The sequence below is a fragment of the Hetaerina americana genome, unplaced genomic scaffold (assembly GCF_022747635.1).
Source record: "Hetaerina americana unplaced genomic scaffold, ioHetAmer1.1.p SCAF_6, whole genome shotgun sequence".
NCBI lineage: Eukaryota > Metazoa > Arthropoda > Insecta > Odonata > Calopterygidae > Hetaerina > Hetaerina americana.
Window position 1 is genome coordinate 14939053 of NW_027287205.1, and position 20833 is coordinate 14959885.

At 36.9% G+C, this 20833-nt stretch overlaps 1 protein-coding gene across 1 annotated transcript in view; it reads right to left on the minus strand.

The window, feature by feature from the left end:
• Positions 1-20833, minus strand: part of LOC139695260 (protein amalgam-like) — a 194691-nt gene that overhangs the window by 158926 nt on the left and 14932 nt on the right. Inside the window, exon 3 of the mRNA XM_071593954.1 lies at positions 16055-16262. Coding sequence (XP_071450055.1) covers positions 16055-16262 — 208 coding nt within the window. The remainder of the gene's footprint in view (positions 1-16054; positions 16263-20833) is intronic.

Sequence of the window (20833 nt, forward strand, 5' to 3'; positions counted from 1 at the left end):
TTTAATTAGTTATATTTTAGTTATTATTATCTCTCAAACGTTTGTCATGTATGCAATTATTAAAATTAGTTCATATATCAAAACTATTCTTACCTTTGCAGCTCTCTATGCGTCGTTGTGAAATGTTCGCATTATTTTATTGATACAGTCAAATATGCTCAGTTCCTACATTTATTAAGCATTAGTTATTACATACTCAATCATTTACTAGTATATATATTTTCCACAGAAACAATGGCGCTGTTGCTTTTCGAGTGCTGTGACGCCAGATTAGAAAACTTAGCGCGGGTGTGGAAAATTGGCAATTACCAATATCACCACACAGCCAATAGTAAATTCCAAGTTTATTGTTCATCAGTGAGTTGTATAATTTGCAACCACTTTGGGTTTATTCTAAGGGGTTTCAATTAATCAGTTATATTATGGTTGAAGTCTGGTATTATATTTGATTTTGAATTTTTATAGTGTCCGAAAAGCCTAAAATGTAACTATTTCCCATTAACTCCACATCAGTTATACATTTTCCAAAACTGGCGTTAGTCCTGAGGACCAGACAGGGGTTTTTGCATGTATAGTTGCAATATTCACTCTTCTGCATGGCAAAATACCAACAACAGTGCATGTGCTTTCAAAACTTTTTGGGAATTCATTACAATATATTGCTTTAAATACGCTTTTGTAATAGGTACTGCATAAATATCCATGGTAGTTATTTTCATTTTATTAAATCTATTATAAAAAATTATAATTCTATTATAATTTTTTTTAATACATTACATTTGAAAACTAATGAGTTCATCTACCGTTGTCATTTGGTTGAATGATTAAGAACTTTGGCGCACAAAGAAATGCCTTAATACCTAATAACATACCTAATTATATAGCGTACATAATCCATGTCTGGTGATGTGGATTGGATGGCGTAGATTACAATTACGTGTTGCCAAACTATCGGTTGAAATGAACCAAATGTCCTTGAATTATTTCCATATTTAAAATTTCGCTTTTTATTAGCAAGGAAATTAATTTTAAGTGCACGCGTGTAAAAATACTATTCCTATCCGTTTTATAAAAAAACTCCATTTCAAATGATTGATGAAGTTCTAAAATCGCAATAAGCACTAAAATAAAACTAATTTTTCTTACGTCTTTGGACAGCACTTCATTGAGTTTCGTGCAACAATGCAGTGAAATTGACGAGTTGAATCAGAAACCAAATGATAAGTATCGATGATAGGAATCGTTTGCAATACAATGCCGCAGGAAATAGGTATGCTGATATTTCAAGAGATGACTAAATAAAAAATATTTTGAGAATAATTTTGAATTGCTTTCCAAGACTTATTTCATAACACCTTAAAACAATGTTTTTTTGCGTAAGAATATTTTTTTCCTCAAAATTCTAAACCTGTCTGAATGACAATGCAGGGCATCAAAAGTAATTCAATTCAGGTCAAAACTTTGTCGTGTGTTTGATTTGCTTTGGTATTGATACGACACACAACGCTACAATATACAAAACAAGGGTGGTAGTACTTTTCTTTGGTTCTCATTTCGGCGAAGTTTTTTTTGCCTAATTTTTTTTATGGTAGGCTCGGTGAACAATAGGGAGTGGAAGATCCAGATAACCTTTCAAATCTCGACTGTGACATAAGAGAATACAATGCACAAACTTTTACATGAAACATTAGTAGTAGTAGTTTTGAGGGGAGGCGACCGACAGCTAAGGTCATTTGCGCCATAGGGGATGGACAGGAAAGGATGAAGGGTGGAGAGAAACCCGGCGTCGGCATTAGCCTACTCTTTACGAAAGGCGCCAAGAGGTCCGCAGTTTAACGTCCCATCCGACGGACGGCGTACTCACTCAAAGTACCCTCCACAAAGCACCTCAAGTAGGGATCGAGATACCTCTGAAAAATATTCAACACCGCCGGGATTTGAACCCGCGCCCTCAGGGTGGGAAGCCAGTACGTTAGCCCCCGCACCATCTCGATCCCCCACATGAAACATTGCTCCACTGGGAATCACTGGTCACATTTATGACAATCGCTTTATTTCCCCCTCCACTGTCACTAGGGAGGAACTATGTCATAACAGAGGCGAAAACTCTCGCGATTTTCTACTTAATATTGTCAAGTGGGAAATTGCTAGGGTTTTCGTATCTGTTATTATGAAACAGTTCCACCACATCAAAACTGAATATATAATTTATAAATGAACTATTTGTTGACTTATCACCCAGCTATTAATTTTGTGTTAAGATTTATTTTCAGATTATATGCTGGTCAATTTGATGTTATTTAAATTTATTAACATGGGTGGTTTTTATCATGCTGTATACCAGCAAAGAATTTTTATCCTCCATTGTACATTTCCCTCAGTAATATTCTAGTATTCAGGGAAGTACAGGGTCCGCTTTAAAAGTAATGCACAAGCCCTAGTAAAAGTAGATTAATTGATCAAAATTGTACAAACACTTAAAATTATTCAAAATACCCTGCCCTGGATCAATACACTTGCGGAGACGTGTCTACCACATCTGGAAGGCACCCTGATACTCCACAACGGGAATGCCAAGCAGGAATGCTGTAACATGCTTTTGGATACTTTGCACGATCTCCCAATTCACATATTTCATTTTTCTCACTAAATAATAAAACATAAAAGCAACGCGAAACAATAAAAGTCGCACGGAGCCAAGCCGTTGTAGCCTCGGAGCCATTGTAAGGGGCTGGGGAACCGCCGGTGTGGTGCTCAGGGCTACGTGATTGGTAACGATGAAGAACGTGTGGCTGGGGGCATGTGGGGTGTGGCTGGGTGCTCTATCGCGTCGTGTTACAAAGTCGAAAAACACACTTCACACGGAGGCACGTCTTTCCACACAGACTGCTCAGAGGAAACTAGCTACCGGCTGTGTTGGAAGACCAGACCCCCCACCAAATTACCCGACCAATTCTACCGTGCTGCCATGGATAGTCGCTCCACAATGAAATCATGGGCATTACTTTCATAAAAGACCATGAAGATAAAACCTACTATTATATAATAAGGTTGGATCAGAGAGAAAATCGATCGCCTGTATGACCGACTTTAGAAAGATATAAAACCACAAAAACGAGCCTAGACAACAGGCAGGTGATACATTTAACTTTTGAAGGTCTGACTAGTGCATTACTTTTAGTTAGCAAACAGAAATTATTTAAGGAAAGGGCGATTTCTTCCACGCTTCAATTATCAGCAATGTTTTTTAATTTCCCTTTACCTTTTTCCTACCCTGTAATTCCAAAAGGTAATGCCCAAATTCATCTCGTCACCCTGAGGCAACAACGCAAAATGGATAAATACACATTAAAAAAATTGCGGCAATTCCCGAGACATTTACTTTCAACGGAGTCACCGGCTGATGTGCATTGAAAATGCAAAAAGCGAATACAGTCGGTGCAACTGTGGCGAAGTGCGCACGACTGCGTACACTTGTGACTCAGTAAGTACGGCAGTTGGTCATAACATCTTGTTCCATAAAGGCCCCCAGAATTTCAGAGTGTAAAAGGATTTCTCAGCAGCTTAACTGAGACAGGCGTCTTCTTTTGTTGGCAGGCGTGTTGATTTTTTCTCGGCGATCGGAGACTCAGTTTCTGGAAGCCAGCAGGCGGCGCTCCCGCTCTCCTCCCAAGGACTGAGGTTGGGAATTTTTTGTTTGGGCGTTTTGTTTTGTTCTTTTGTTTATGGTTGTGGTTTTTTTAGTGGCATAATGTCTCTACACTCGGTACGCGTCCTTCTGTGGCAGTGCGCAGACTGTCGTTCTTCTACTTTGCTCACTGCGAACTGTTAATATAGTATGTGCGCTGTAATTGAAAATCCCGTGAGCTGCGAAGTGCGATCTGTGATTAGGTTTTTACTGGCAATAAACTAACACCAGCCAATTGATATTCACAAGTAACCTGGTGAAGTGTACGAAGAAGGAATAATGAGTAAAGGTGGAGTGAGGCACTGGGGCATTTAATTTAAAATGGCCGCACCAATGTTCACGACGAGGACCGTACTGGTCGATTTAGCTTTGTGACAGATAAACTAATATAAGGCCAGTTCTAGGATCTCATGGACGTTTTTTCGTTGACAATGAAACTAACAACACTACTGACAAACAATACTGCCACTCTTTACTTAGTCGGTATACAAGTGCAAATTTCGCGATGAATGCCAGCAGCTTTAAAGTTTATTGCCAATAAAAACCTAAGCACTAAACGGATTACACATTTAGTGGGATTTCCAATTGTATCGTTCATTTCGACTTGCAACTATACACGTAAACTTACCATATGCACAGCTGTATCGTATTTGTGATTAGCATGACTTTATTTTGCAATGAAGAACATTTCCATAAATATCGCACGTCCAACGACATTTAACACATTAGACTGGAAATATTATTGCAGAAAACAAGGTTTACGTAAAGTGCCTTCTTATAGTGGTGGAATCAAATACAGCAATTCCATGGAATTCTTGTATTCCATGAAATTCAAGTACATTCAATATTAACACGAACAATTACTTGCAAGTAGATGCTAGCACAATGTTAACGTACAGCGTCTGGTCCTCCTTCGCCATCTGTGTGTACCCATCAGAGAAAATGCTGGTCGCTGAAATCGATAAAGTGAATTTCATTTATCTCTGTGCTCCTGCTGGAGAGGGAATATAAAGGAAAGACATTTGGTTTTTGCTGAATATTTGACGCTCTTACATTCAATCAAAGGAAATGCTATTCTAGCGGTTGAGTTCATTGATATCGTGAAGGGAATGTAGTGAATCCAATCGGGATGAATTAGCATTCCTTCCGAAATGGGCTTTCGAACATTTTTTGCAATTGTGTGAAGACACATGTGCTATTTTTGCACGAGAAATAACTGAACTAGAGTGGGGTCGATGGGGAGGACCTGCATTGACTTGGTGTTTTGCGAGCGCTACAGCCAAACCTGAGGTGCAAGTGTGGAGGTTAGTTCCCATCTCATCCTTTAACAATTGCTCAGTGGCTGTTGAGGCAACTATGATCCTATCGCCATCCGAAAAGAAAAAAATTACTTGAACCATAGATCCAAAGAATCTTTAAACTTGACGAATTATATGAGAACATACTAATCAAAAACGGCACAGACATATGAGTTGTCGGAAAACCGTTTGAAAACTATTCATTCATGCATCCATTATTAAATGGGAATAGATAAAGATGAGAGAAGAACAAAATCATGCCTTGTTATTTCTCCGTGAGGCACTTAGTGAGCTTCAGAGGGCGATGGGAGCAGTACTGTCATTAGCAGCAAGTACTCAAATGAACAATTAAAAAATTGCTAGAATACTCTCCAGCAGGATGACCGAGAGGGATTGAGCTAGATCATTGATTTCATTCTCTGAGAGACAGCAAATTCTAACGCACGGAAATCGCCGTAAGTGCCCTCAGCCTACGCTAGGACAATTGAATTAACAATATATAAGAACTGGCAACTAATTTAAAAAGTATACACGTACATAAGTAAGCACGAAAAACGAAACTCTTTTGCAGTAAATTATGGTCAATTTGAGTGAACAGTAACAGTAAGCTTATACTAACAAAATTATGGTTAATGGCCAAAATATTTCCACTCATAATAACGCTCGCATTATTCAACTCACAAAAGTAATCTTATAAAATGATTATTTAGAAGTATAACGTAAACTATTCTACGGATCCTTGGAGAAAGTTGTCTTTAACTAGACAGATACCAATCAAAAATAAAAATTCTAATATGGAAAGCACGTGGTGTAAAAACGCCGGTAGGACACAACATACGGAAGACCGCTCTTCCCAAGGACCAATCACGACTTCCGCTCCGAGGTTATGTCAAGCAAAAAATAGAGACCCTCTCGACAGGCGGGGAAAGGTTTGTGACTAAGAATTACTCAACAAAAGTCTGCTATGGTGAAAAGAAACCAGACGCTCTTCCAAAAGTGTGCAGTGGGGTGGTAACATTGGGCGAAGCGAACGAATCGAGTTGAAAGGTAAGGGAATGAAATGATGGTCTAGTCATAATAACCGCAAGGAGAGACAAATACCCTTTCAAGCTGACTCTTTCCCATCTCTGTAATCTCTGCGGCGTAGCAATTAACATTGTGTATGGCATAATCGCTAGCGTAGAGAAACTGAAAGAAAGGTGGCCATTTAGAATGCGTTAAGAAAATGAAACATATTTTGAAGGGGAAGGAATAGGAAATGGAGTCTTTTTGAGCATAAATTTTAAGATGATTCCAAAGAGGAATATTTTATTGTATGTATGGTTGACACCATTGTATACTTGAGGATAAGACAGATGTCGCAAAAGGAATGGTTCGAAAAAATAAGATGTCAGCAGCAAATGCCACGCTTTGCCACCGATAGTGTATTGTTTTGATAATTTATTATTTTCCCATACCATTTTTTACGCTAAAATCAGAATATTTGTTATTACGCTGCAATAGTACATCTGGAGCTACTGTATAGTGTATCAGATAAATATGCAGTATTCAGACTAATTCGTTAAATTACTCGGCTGGAAATCGACGGATACGGGTTTGAGTGACGGATTTACTTTAATTACTCGTAGCGAAGTTTCTGCATCTGAGTGTAAACAGTAAAAATATTAGTTATCTTTGAAATTAAATCCATACAATATGTTTTTAATCACCGTGTGAATTTTCATGATCATAAGGATGTGAAAAATTAAAAAGCGTAGGTCTGACATAGTGAACACAGGGAAGATCAGCTCACTGTTGCTATAAAACAGTATTGCACCAGCCAACCCTACTTTGACTTTCACATAATTTCCCTAATTTGCATAAGCCGCACTTCTGCGTCAAGACGGAAAGGCGTCGAATAATCTTTTCCTAAAGCACCTGATGTCACTCGGTTCTAAAAACATAATGGATGCAAAAGAAATTAGAAATTCTGATTGAAGCGGAAAAACTTCAGCCGCGACACATGAGACGCATCGAATCAATCATGGAAACTTGAGAGGCACAAAATGAATAAGACGAAGAAACCAGATAGCCGACGTCGGCGATGGAAGGTCAGTTGGGCGGGGAACGATGCAGCCCTCATCCAATCCCGACTGTTGGCACAGTCAACCATTGGATGGACAGGCAAATATCGAAGATATTCGTAAAAAGAGCTAGGCTTCTAACAAAATACCTGCTCGAGAAACGTCAAGAGGCGCACACATGCTTAAGTATCGGTTATGACTCAAAATTCCGATATTTCCTGTAGATTGTTGAGGGTAATTAAATTTTCAAATCCAGGAAATGAACTTATTTAAACGTTTTATCCCCTTTAGCCCGTTATTCACCCCTTAATTACATTTAACATTTCGTCTTATACGTATATAGTAAATACGTATTGGATAAGTTTTTTAGTCTCCTGAATTCCATTTTTATCATCTCGGCATAAGTTTCTCTTTTGATATGGATAAATATGTTCAATCACAACTTAAAAAACACACCACCATATGGTATACAAAGGATATAAAAACCCGAGGTAATTGTTCCGAATCCGGTAAGGAAACCTGTATATTACACTAAGATTTTATTTAATTTTCACGATTTTTGATTCATACTATATTATAATTGATGCAATGAGCAGTTACCATATTTTTACGAGGTTAGTTTGTAGAGACAATGTTCAAATTGTCTTGTAAGATTAATAGTTTGAATAATTCTGGATGTATAATTCTATTCCATCAAATAAAGCCAATAAAAAATTCGTCTTCGTACTACTTAATGGCATTTTAATTAAAATGAAAGCATAGTGAAAAAATCACATTGAAATAAACAATTATTTTTTTGTGCTATGATTTTAAAACTTCAATTTCAAAGGCAAAAAGACTATTTTAAACAAGTGATAGGTTACTAAAATACTGCTCATCTCTTTTCAAACGGAAATGTAGTAGTGACTTTTTGATTCAAAAGAAAATATATTACGATACGACCCGGGTTTTGATGTTTAAAATCATCTCACCTGAATATGGAGTTGGAAACCCGTGTTGTATCGTGATAAATGTTCTGTGGAATCACAAAGTTACTATTTTTTTAAATTTCCAATATGAATCGATTCTATACATTTACGCCAAAAACCATCCATTAAATATTTTTACTCGGGTTTCTATGAAAATATTAACCGACTTTACGGATTATCCCATTACTAACTTAATACTACATGTATCCCTTTCACATTGCTAAACATTGAAACGGGGAATCATTAAAATGAATTTCAGATTACAGAGGAGAATGAATGTTGAAATCAAGTTGAGAATGATCACATCCCCATAATCATAGTTCCTTTGCGCCATCGTGATATCATAATCCCACATTGCATATGGACGTATATTAAATATTCCTCCGCATATATTATAATGTGGTTAATCATCAATCAATTAATCCGCAGCACATGAAGGGTACATATATCCATCCAGCTCCTTGGTCCCCATAGTCCTGCAAATTAAACTCCTCTTAATTATTCCCCGGTCCGTCCGTCTTGCGCATTTCCTTTGCCTTTTCCCATCGCTGGAGCCTAATCCAATATCCTTTGTACTCCCGTAGCCTTGCTTGCCATCGCTATTTTCCTTTGGCGTGTCGTGTGAGGTGGATTTCGTTCTCTGTCAGTTTTTGTTCCACTCCGTCCCTGATCCCGCAGTAATGCAGATAACAATTTTTGTGTCGCGTCTTTTGCCGCTAATGCATTACTAGAGGTCATCGCGCAAGGTTTAGAGTGCCTATGTTGTCTCCCACCTCGATTTGATCACGACGAGAAGCGTATAATAAAACTGCATTAAAAGTACAAAAGGGACCCTTTCTGTTTACTCCTGCTTTACAGAAATAACAGTTGGAACACGTTCCATTTGCATGAAACGAGCTCCCACTATGATGTAACTAAACCATATGCAAAGGCAGGTACAAAGCTTGTACAGAATAATTAGGCGTGCCAGTAAATAAATGAATATTTGATATTTAATTGAGACGAACGTTTCAATGGTGCAAACACGGAGAGGTGTTCGTCATGAGCTTATTTTCTGACTTAATTATAGCTGTTTCACCCGTTGATTTATTTACACTTATATAACAGGCATCTTTTAAAGGAATTTTAAATATCCCTCAAAGCTAAGACGTAAATATTCAGAAGTAGCTGTATACATGGAATTTAGTTTGCGATGATCTTTTACCATTTCATTGAATCTTAGGCTGACACTACATTTAGGTATGCTACTCGTATGTTAATTTAAAGCTCTTGAGTACGATCATTATTTAAATATTTGATAATGATAGAATTATTGCCTCTTTCATAGATCTGTATTTTCGAAGTTTTCACTTTAATAAATTTATATGCCTTCCTCATACGAGGTTTGTACAATAAATAAAAGAAATGGTGCAATCTGGGGACCATTCCGCCCACTCGCGGGGCTAGTCCCTGCGACCCAATGAGCCGTCTGTGCTTGGCGGATTGTCGAGCTGTGCGTATTGTGCCACTTATGTTAGTTTCTGTTTACTGTTTGCCGAAAATGGAAATTTACAAAATAACGGAGAAACGAATGAGCATCAAATTTTTGGTGAAGTGGGGTAAAAGATTAGTAGTATTTAATAGCATACCCTAAGTGCGGCAGTACACCTTTTCCCCAGGGCGGTATTTAAATATTCTCATTTAAATAATCAAATAAACTCTCTCCGGATTGAATACGTTTTGATAAAAAAATAGCTGCTCCTCGTCGGTTAATCAAATTGTTCCATTCGCAAAATAATTGCAAGTTTTAAATAATTTTTTGTGACCGCATAGTTTTCTACTTGAAATAACTGGGTTCCAAATGGTATTGAATCAACTAACTCCTGTTATTTATCCAACTTTTAAAGTTTAATAGAGCGCTGACAAGTGGGAAAGTGCTTCAATCAGTTATTCACCATTTTTTTCATTCAGAATATGAGAATATAATAAGAATTCATCCTATGACCTTCACAATTCCATGTTATTCGCAGTAATAAGTTATTGTTTTTATGCGTATTCCCTTATTTTTGTGTGTGTAGGGCGGGGTATGGCCTAATAGCATACCCTATTGATAGGCCGAAATATACGAGGGTCATCCGGAAAGTAGTACCCGTTCGTGAAATAAAGACACAAAAGTAAATATTAACAAACATAAAAATTTTTATTTGAAAGAGGATACTTTAAACTACTTCTCAACATAATCTCCAAGCAAATTAAGGCATTTGTCATAACGTGTGACAAGTTTCTGTATTCCTGCTGCATAGTCCTTCGCCGCCAGCTCATTGAGATACGCGAGGGACCCATCTTGCACAAATTTTTGCATAATGCAGATGGTGTTTAACAATTTCATGAACAATTGTTCGAGAAACATTGGGAAAATGCTCACAGATGTCATCAATTGTGACGCGCCGATCGTTCCTCACGAATTCGTCAACTGAGCTCACCAGTTGGTCTGTAATGACAGACGGTCTCTCCGAACGCTCATCGTCGTGTGTGTTCCCCCTCCCCATGTTGAAGTTGCGACACCACCGCCGAACAGACGACTCGTCCATTACATTGTCTCCATACACCTCCTTTAATTGGCGATGAATATCACATGGGCGAACGTTTCTTGTATTGAGGAATTTAATCACTGCCCTCACTTCACAACTGGCGGCGTTCTCAATTTTTTTAAACATTGTAAACAATCACAGAAACAACACAGGCAATGCTAGCGTCACGCAACTTGGCTCAGAGAAGGCAGACAAGCCACTGAAGCTATCTGACCTCGTCCAGCGGCTACTCGCGTCGTCAGCACTTCATGCGGCACGAACGGGTACTACTTTCCGGATGACCCTCGTATCTTCTCCAATCATCAATATAATGAATTTGAATTATATCATGATATGAGGCTTGGCAAAAGTTTAAGTTATTTGTTTTGATGAAATATAATCATAATGCGGCGAAAGAATCCATTAGCTATACTTTCCTTTGGAAATATTGCCAAAATATTAAAATTTTATTATTATGCAGTCATGAAATCCTTTGGTCCCATGGCTACATAATAACAATATTTGTTTGACTACATAATAATATCATTTGTTTGACAACATAATAATATAGTTTGTAACATGTAATATTTGTATAAGATGTAACATTATAGGCGCTTAAATATAGGTGCTTGATTTATCGGAAAATAATACCCCTTGCCTGAGTTTTTGTGCAAACGAAAATATCTGCATTAGCCCGCTAAAAAATTGAGTTAACCTATGTGTCAATTAAAAACCAATCAATCTTAATCATGTAATCTCCATTTTCAAGTTTTTCTATGGGAATATCAGCAGTTAGCATCTTATTTATCTTAGATATGGGTCAACAGCTTTGCTATTTTCTACGCAAAATTTTGTCCAAAAATCCTAAAACCTGAGTTTGTTATTGGTGGTGATATTACTATTGTACTACTGTCACCAGAAATATTTAAATAACGATTTATAGTCTTCAAAGGAGCACATATCATTGCTTCTCAGTTCGTGTGGTTAGTTATTGTCAATAGTTTCAGAGACTTTGAACCGTAAATTCATTGGCATCTGGCGCTCGTAAGTAGCCTGTAGGGTCAGCCCTATATACGAAAAAAAAATCCTAAGCTTTTATTTAGAATATTTTAGATTATTTATAATATTCCATCAAATAACCACCCTACAGTAAACCTGTCTGTGAAATAATTTTTAATGACTCCCGCAATATTTCCAGTTAGTTTTAACTGAGAATATTTAGCTCGACTCCATAGTCTAAATGGAGTTGAGAACTTGTTTTACAATGTACTTTAAAATAAATTAACGAATGGTAACGGTACCCAAAATTATACAGAAATATAATGAAAAAAACTGGATTTTTTTCTGTGAAGGGTCTCCCAATTTACCTTTTTATTTTATCAATTTAATCTCACCGCCTGTTGACACCAAGGCCTAATTATCACTAGCCAACGCATGGCAATATGTATCCTTTCCTATTTCATAGTCGGTTTACATTGTCTATCGCGAATTCTTGGAATATTCCGTCGGATACGAATCACCTATGCTTGTACAATTAACCCCGCTCCAATGCATAATACCAAAGAAGGTGCCACGCGCTCGGATAAATTTACGGTCGTTTGCGGTTCATGCGTTAGCTTCCGTGGGCCGCCTTGAGTGGAGCTCGAGGATTATTTATTCCTGGACGTACTCTTGCATCGCATTCTTTTTTCATTCACGGGAACGTACGGAGTACGGAATACCAGCTATTTCGAATTAAACTCCTTTTTTATTTTTTTTTATCCCTTCCTACCTCCATGAACCTTAATTCGAGCGTTCATAAATATTTAAAAGTAGCTAGAATTGCTTAAAGATTACTCTTCCACATACGTAGCTGAAATTATCATTAAATTGAAATGGGACCAAAAAATTTTAACGAGAAATATAACATTTCGCTCATTTCAACATTTAAAATATGCTACTGAAGTATTGGATTTTCGTGAAATTGTATTGATTGCCGAAATGGATCACGTGCAACGTAGAGTAGCTAGATTTGTGACTTTATGATAAATTGAGTAGCGTATCAAAGTCATTAGAAGTGCTAGGTTGGAAATCACTCGCGAAGCGAAGGTTAAATTACATATTAAGTCTATTGCTTTAATAGGAAGGATGCCTCTTTAGTGATAACATTCAAAAGGTGTATTCAGTCCGATTGTACTACGCTGGGAGGGATCAGGTAAATACAATCAGAGATATTAAGTGTAGAACAGATAAATTAATGAAGTAACTCTTCTCGCGGACGATTAGGAAACATGGTCAACGTTGTTCGACCTTGCTAGGAGGGAAAATTGTTTTGATTCAAGGGCAATCTGATGTGTAATCATCCTCTGTCACATAATAATATCATGCCTATGATTGGAATACATCAAATCAGTCAGCTAAATTAAAATATAAAGAACCGTGGGGGTTTTAGCATTAAAATTTCGTGAAATAATCTTCCAGATAATACAAGTTGATTAGAGCTGAAAAAATCAGTTACCCACTAAAGACCCTTGAAATTATAGATAGTACAAAATTTATATATAATTAATTGATGTTGCCTGAATGATCGTCGTCTTATAAACCACTATTAGCGTGATAAACGAAGACAGCATTACCATTAGCTCAATTTTGTAGAATGTAGTGAGAAAGTAAGTACAGAATAATTTATAAAATTATTAGGATTCAATGAATCGAGTTTTTGCAATGAATTCAGTTAATGGATAAGTAAAACAAAGATATTAGGCAACTCAGCGCTTATATTTCAAATAAAAAATATTATGTTTCGTTCCAATTAGATATAAATATGGCTGAATTATTTCATATACATGGAATCATATTTACTAGTACCAGAAGACTATGGGACTAATTATTCATTCGCATTAGATATACAAGGGGTAAAAACTTAACCCCAGTGTAGTAAACGCTCAAACATTGCACCATTATTTCAAAGCGTTTTTAATAATCATTCACAGGAAAAATGCGAGTCACTACGCAATCGCTCCCATTAACTCGTGCCTTTAATGGCAGTATCTTCTCTTGGAATCAGACGCCAACTTATAGACATCAGTCCAAACAAATTGCCAGGCACTGATAAAATCTCTACTCGTGTTTACCAAACAATGACTTCAGAAATAGCTCCGTTGTTGAAAACAATATTCGATTAGGCCATCAATTAATGCGCAGCACCAAAGTCTGGAAAATGGCCACTGTCACTCTCATATTTAAAAAAGCACCAAAGAAGATCCGAATAATTGCCGACCAATCTCATTTACATCCATCTCATGCAAAGTTTTAGTAATTTCCACCATGAAATATCTAGGTTCGCAGAATTTACTAACAAAAACCCTACACGGTTTCCGAAATGGTAGATCATGCGAGATCCAATTGGCACCTCTCATTCATGACAATTTGGTCTCGGCAGAAAAGAACGCTGAGGTTGATGCTATATTTCTAGATTTTAAAAAGGCATTCGACAAAGTCCCTCATAAAATGTTGCTCCAAAAGTTGGGAAGCTACGGGATTGGTAAATATGCAATGGATTAGATGAATAATTTTTAACAGGTCACAAGCAAATGGTCGTGATAGACGGAGTATCATCGGACACAGTAAGCGTAACATCGGGTGCCCCACAAGGAATTTTTATTGGTACGCTATTCTTCCTTAAATACATTAAGGACATCGGGACTCAGGTTTCCAGTAATTTTGTTTATTCGATGATGATGCCGTGAAAAATTTGGAAGTATCCAAAATTGAAAATAAAGTTTCATTAGCTATTGATCTTAATGCAATTCAAAATTGGCGCGATATATGGGAACAAGAATATAACTGAATAACTGTTATTCGATAAAGTTTTGGAGGAAAATTTCTTCATCAAAAAACACTTAAACTATGCAGGAAACCAATATTACACACGTGAAATTGTTAGCTACGAGTACAGATATGCCTAGGGTAAAACACATTCATGAAATTTACCGAATGGCAAATAAAAAGTTAGGATTCATAAAAAGAATACTTAGGCATTGTAATGAAAGGTTCAAGGAGCTTAGTAATTCACGCTAGTTTGGCTCTACTTTGAGTATGCTACAAGTGTATGGGATCTTCATAAAGTAGGCTTAATTTCGGAACTAGACCGAGTGCAACGAAGAGAAGTTAGGTGTGGGAAAAGTACCAGTGTCATCACACTATTGGAAAAAGTAGGAGGGGAGCCACTAGTTAAACGGAGGCTTAAATAAAGGTTAAATTTAATATGCCCATTGGAGGGAGGTTACTTATATGAGGATGTTAAGGACATATTACAGGGCCCTACTTTGTATGTTAGATCAGATTACCAATGTAAAATCAGAGACATTTATGGTAGAATTGATGGATTAAAAATTACGTTTTTTTCGTGAACCATTAGAGATCAAAATAAAAAAGACAATAATCGCGTAGGATATAATTATAATTGGTAGAGTATACATTAGTCGACTGCATGTTTCTTCCTGCATATTATTCTTTTTATTTAATAGACCTATATTTTAATAATTGAGCTACAGGATGATTTGAATGTACGTATCCTGTTATTAAATATTGTTGCATGTAAGTCACTTCCTTCGTATGATTAAAGTTTCTCGAGTACACGAACAAACTAATATTTGTGTAAAGGTTACAAGATTCGGTTTTGCATATGGTTTTATTCTAATTTACGGTCGGGGACCTACCCCCCCCCCCTGCCACTCGCCCTGGCGGCGGCTTGCGGGGCTTTGTGTAGATATAGATGTAACATAAAGGAAATTTCATGTCATGATTTCATTTGAATAAGAACCAACAGAACTACAGAACTCTCCTCTTTCTGGGAGGAAAGCATTTAAATTCACTTATTTATATCCGACGGTAAATTCTCTGGATGAAAACTGAAATATAATACTGTTCTTTCGCGGTTCGCGCTGAAATATATACGCCAGGTGATTACTTGTCGTCCTCAGTATTATAAAAGGGCGGAGAGCGAACATCCGGTCGCCCTCTGTCAGCAATTCGGCCCACGACATCCATTAGTCATCCACAGGTGAAGCCTTCCTTTGAGATAACCAAGGGTGCCTGGCAATCTCAGAATGTGTTGGAATATAGAGACGGTCGTGTATATAAAGTGGGAATATGGAAATAAATGTAAATAAATAAAGATTTTGTGGCAAAAATGAAATTCTAAAATAGCGGGGAAAAAACTAGAGCAGGTGGAAAAGTTTATCTGATTCAAAAATGTTCTCAAGTACTCTATTGTACGCCAAACAGCCTCATACTTTTAAGATTATTTTTCATTTTCACCCAATCACCGTTTGGGAAGAAACCAGGAACTGAGATGTGGATGAGAACTCAACTTACACCCTATATCATACGAGGGGAAAAATGTTGTATATGGAAGCTCTAGTCCGTTGTGTAACGTAACGTGGTTAATATAATTAGCCCAAAGGGACTGAAAGGAGATATAGATATCTTCCTGAGCAACACTTACCGTGCACGTCCACACACCCGATCTGTTTCTTCATGACGTTGGTGTTGATTTGGCACATGTAGCATCCTCGGTCTGCTTCTTTGACTTGTCGTATGTGCAGATTCCACGTCCGATGGCCGTCGTGTGTCACGCTGATCCTGGAGTTGTGGGTCACCACTTTATTGTGCAGCGTGAGGATCGTTTGGTCCTCTGCTTTCATCCAGCCTACCTGTGGGTTAGAATGTCAAAGGGTATTTATCGTTCGGAAGAAGGTTTCACTTGTATTTTCAAGTTACGTAGATTCTGAAAATGTGTAATATAAAGACAATTATGACTCAGTATCTTACGTTCGGTTTAAGTCAATGAGCCACATTGTTGTTCAATATCGGCAAAGTGACAAAAATACATTCATGAGTTACTCTCTCATTGTTAAAATAAATTTTGTTAATTTTCTTATTTCGGTGCAATTTTTCCTGGGAAGAAAGTTACGTATCTTTCATTCCGTGTATAATATTAATAAAGCAATGTCAAAATCGATCCTAGAGATGATATAGTTTGGCGGAGCGTTTGAATTATTACGCAAGGCCGAATGACAACAGTACTTTTTAGATATCATAGGATGATATAACTGCACCGTTATCACCTAACTTAATTATAGCTCAAGAATATTAATAGCGTTTAAATTTAGTGCCCAAGTGTTATAAACAATCCATTTTGAAATTAAAGAGACTTTATATAAAGGAATAAATAATTAAATCTATATATATATATATATATATATATATATATATATATATATATATATATATATAATATATATATATATATATATGTGTGTGTGTGTGTGTGTTAGTGTGTGTGGTGTATAGCCATAATATGTATATATATATGTATGAATGTATATATTATATGTATATATATATTAGGGTATGCGGGATATGGTAGTAGCTTTGAGACGGAGCGGGGATTTGATGATTGGATTGGTCGATTCAGGGGGATCGGATAGGATGGCGGGGCGTTTGAATGTAACGGAAAGGCATTTGGGAAAAAGGTGGTAGTGGAATTATGGTTCTTAAGGATAGGTTATTCGACTTCAGGATGAATCCTCGAGACTTCGAGCTAGGGAAGTAAGTGGCATTAATTAGAAGTTGGTGGGTTTCTGGTTACATAGTACTAAATCCTTGAAAACTTCATCTCTGACCTCAAAGCTTTACCCACTGTCTTCCTTACCTATACCGTCTTATCCTCCCAATTCACCTTTCCATGTGCCAACATGTCACTTATAGACGAAAAGTCCCTACTTCTATGCATATGACACCACGTAACAAATAACAGCACCTACTCTTTAATACTTTCCACCCCTATCTTACCAAACCCTTCATCAATTACTCTTTTTCCAGACGCAGATATCAAATGCCCACTTCCTTGATGAATACCCCTCCAATGTACACGTATATCATTTCCCCTCCTACAAGTACATACATATAACCTGATCCCCCCTGAAAAAAGATTCCGAAAACATGCAATCACCCACAAACCGTCCTCCAATACAGAAGCATAGATATATTATGTATATGTATATGTATATATATATATATATATATACATATACCTTATATATATATATACATATACATTATATATATATATAAATATACATTATATATATATATATACATATACATTATATATATATATATAGCTATGCCTACAAATAAAATTTATTTAATATTTTTAAAATAATTCTTACACTAATCATTAAAGTGTTTAACGACCACCATTTTTGATATGGAGGTATATTTCGTGACGCAATATTTTTGTGGCTTTAAAATGACCTCAATATTATGAACGAAGTTACTAGTAAAACACCATTAAAGTTGACAACTACCAATTTGGAAACCTCAAACACAACAGTGCCCTAAGCGTGGGGATTTTTTTAATTATTCTAATACCAAGTATTTTCTGTTTTTCACATTTAGTTTTAATACACTTTCTCTATAAAATTATGTGAAACTAATCTCTAAACTTAATATAATCCTTGGCTCTTAAAACTAAACCCGTTAATTAACCTACGGTGAACTAGTGATCTAGCCTAAGGTATGAGTATAATAAAGCATCATGTCGGTCATTTGGTCGTTTGGTTAGAGTAGTAGGCCATAAAGAATGATAATTAAGAGGCCAACACCATTTTCCAATCTTCTTCGATACATGAATTGGTGTTAAAAAGTGCGGGTGCTAGGAGCAATAATGACTCCCTTTAGCGGAGTCATTAGCACAAGCTGCTTGGCCGTAACTTCTAGGAGACAAAGTTTTCCAGGTCTTAAATGTTTTTTTAAGGACGACAAAAAAACATTGCCAGTTACTAGTCTTCTGAGAAGTTTAAGGTTTCTGTAATAGAAAAAATTTTGGTAATAGTCCTAGAAACTTTTTCTAGGATAAAATCGACTTGAGATCGCTTTAAAACTGTTGACTGCTTCTGTGGGGAAGATAACGCTTTTTCAAGACGCTGCAGTCTAAAGCCTTCTGAAATATTATCCTGCATTCAGCGAAATTGCAGTTGCCTTTATTAACCCTTTTAAAGTACTTCCTGGCGTAATCGTGTTTTTCTGTATTAATTTTATTGACCAAGAGGCGGTTCGACTTTTCTTTCTGAGTGAGAAGGGTGGAACTTTAATTATACATCTTAAGGCCTAACTTTGGCCCAATTCTATTTCCTTCCACCAATTGCACACTCGTACAGTACACCGAAAATTGTTCACAAATTTTGCTTGAATTAGTTATGCAATTTCAAAAAGAGGGCAAATATTGCGAAACAGTGGGGTACTAAACGCCTGAAATGCCTATTTAAATCTGGATCATATATAAACTGAACGCATGTAAATTGAAGCACTGAGTAAAGGAGATAAATTCCTTTACACAGTGTTTTTTATGATTAGAATAATTGTGTGCATGAGTTGAAACTTATAATGGTAATTATGACTAACCGTATGTGTCAACTAAGATGTATTATATTCTTTGGTAAAGGTTTTACGGTACATTTGTGAGTGGGACAGAAAATATAATTTGGGCCTCACAAAAGAACTTTTTACATTTGTCAAACCAGCCAATAAAAACCCTTTTAGACGATCAAGTGAGAGGCGATGACATTATTCCAACTACAATATATAAGTTTTAAAAATGCAATGAACAAACACTTCCATTTTAAAGATGTCACTTCTCGTTTTGAGTCGCAGTGGATGCTACAAGATGCCGTTTTGAACGTGCTTTTTCAGACTGAGATCAGTCAACCGGTGTGTCAAAGGAAATAGGATAATAACCGAAATTAAGTCACTATGATAGCTGAGTTTGATTAAATATCGATGATAATCATTTATTTCATGCAACCAATTTTCTTTCCCGGATAGAAGGACGGACGGGCGGCGGTTTCTCTGGCTGGGTTCGAGGAAAGGGAGTCTTAGAAAATACTGGAGGCCGATGGGAGTTAGGCAATCCAGCCTTTGTAGAGTGGGGATTGTTCGTTTGCGCCCGTGAAAACCGGGAAAGAGGAGCACGACATGCTCAAGGGAGTTTATTTTGATAACGCCATGGGTATACCGACTGTTTTTGAGTAGCAAAACTTGTTTGGGGAGGTTAGAGAGGATGTTAAATACGCCGAACGTTCAGGACGCACTTTTACCTCAAAAAGTGACGAAAATTTGGAAGTGTGAAGGTTTTTTTAGACATGGATCGCAGATTAAGTGTTCGCCTGGTTTCTGATGAACTTAACATACCTTAAAGCTATGTTTTTTGATTTGTGAAAGCAAAACATGGGAATGAGAGATGTTTAATGGGAGTAGGTGCCGTGAAGAGCAAAAGGAAATTCACACGCGGATCTGCCGAAAGCTTCTCAGCCATGTGAGTAAGGCTGACATTTTTTTAGACTATGTCCAACCAGACTTCTTTCTGTTCCCCTGCCTCAAATTTGTGATGAATGGGTGTCACTACGGCTCATTGGAAGCGTTACGAACAGGCAGTGACGAGGGAGCATACAGCATTCTGGGCGCCGCCCTCCAGAAGTCGTATGAGCCGTGTAAAACCCGCTGGTATTGGAGTGTTTATTGGTCGAAAACTTTTAATTGAATGTGTCAATTCTGGCGATACTTATTTGTTAATCGATTCAGCCTAAATAGATTTGGAACAAACCTTATTAGGGCATGGATTAGTTAATTTGCAAAAGTAATTGAGATATCGGTCTAACCCACACGCTCAATTGAAAACACCACCATAGTCGTCATGCGTGGATTAACTCATGTGACAACTGATGTCTATTATATATTATCAGTTACTCGTCGGGGATAGGAACTTTCTGAGTTGTGGCCTTGAAATGCATTGATATCTAAGTATATTTGGTGTGACAAAAAGAAATTTAGACTGATCGAAAGATAATTATCTATTTAAAAAACAATGATTGCACATTGTGCTTGAAAATAAATTAAAATTAGCCAAAAAGGCCGAAAATAATAAGAGAACTGAGAAAATTGTAAAATTAATAATATTCAAGTAATAAGCCAAATGCCGAAATTTGGAGTTTTAGGTGTGCTATCAGGGAACAAATGAATAGCATGAAAGCTGGGCTAAAACACGTTTAAATTTTTGCTTAAAAGCTATTGCAGTTAGCGTTTCCTTTCGATATTTTTGGAAAGTGTTTTAAAGAAAACAACGCTCATATTCTTTGGGGTCAAGGATATGGAATTTGATCTTTCATAAAGGTCGTTGAACATCATTCAACTGTCTGACAGAGTAGAGGTGCACATTTGGATT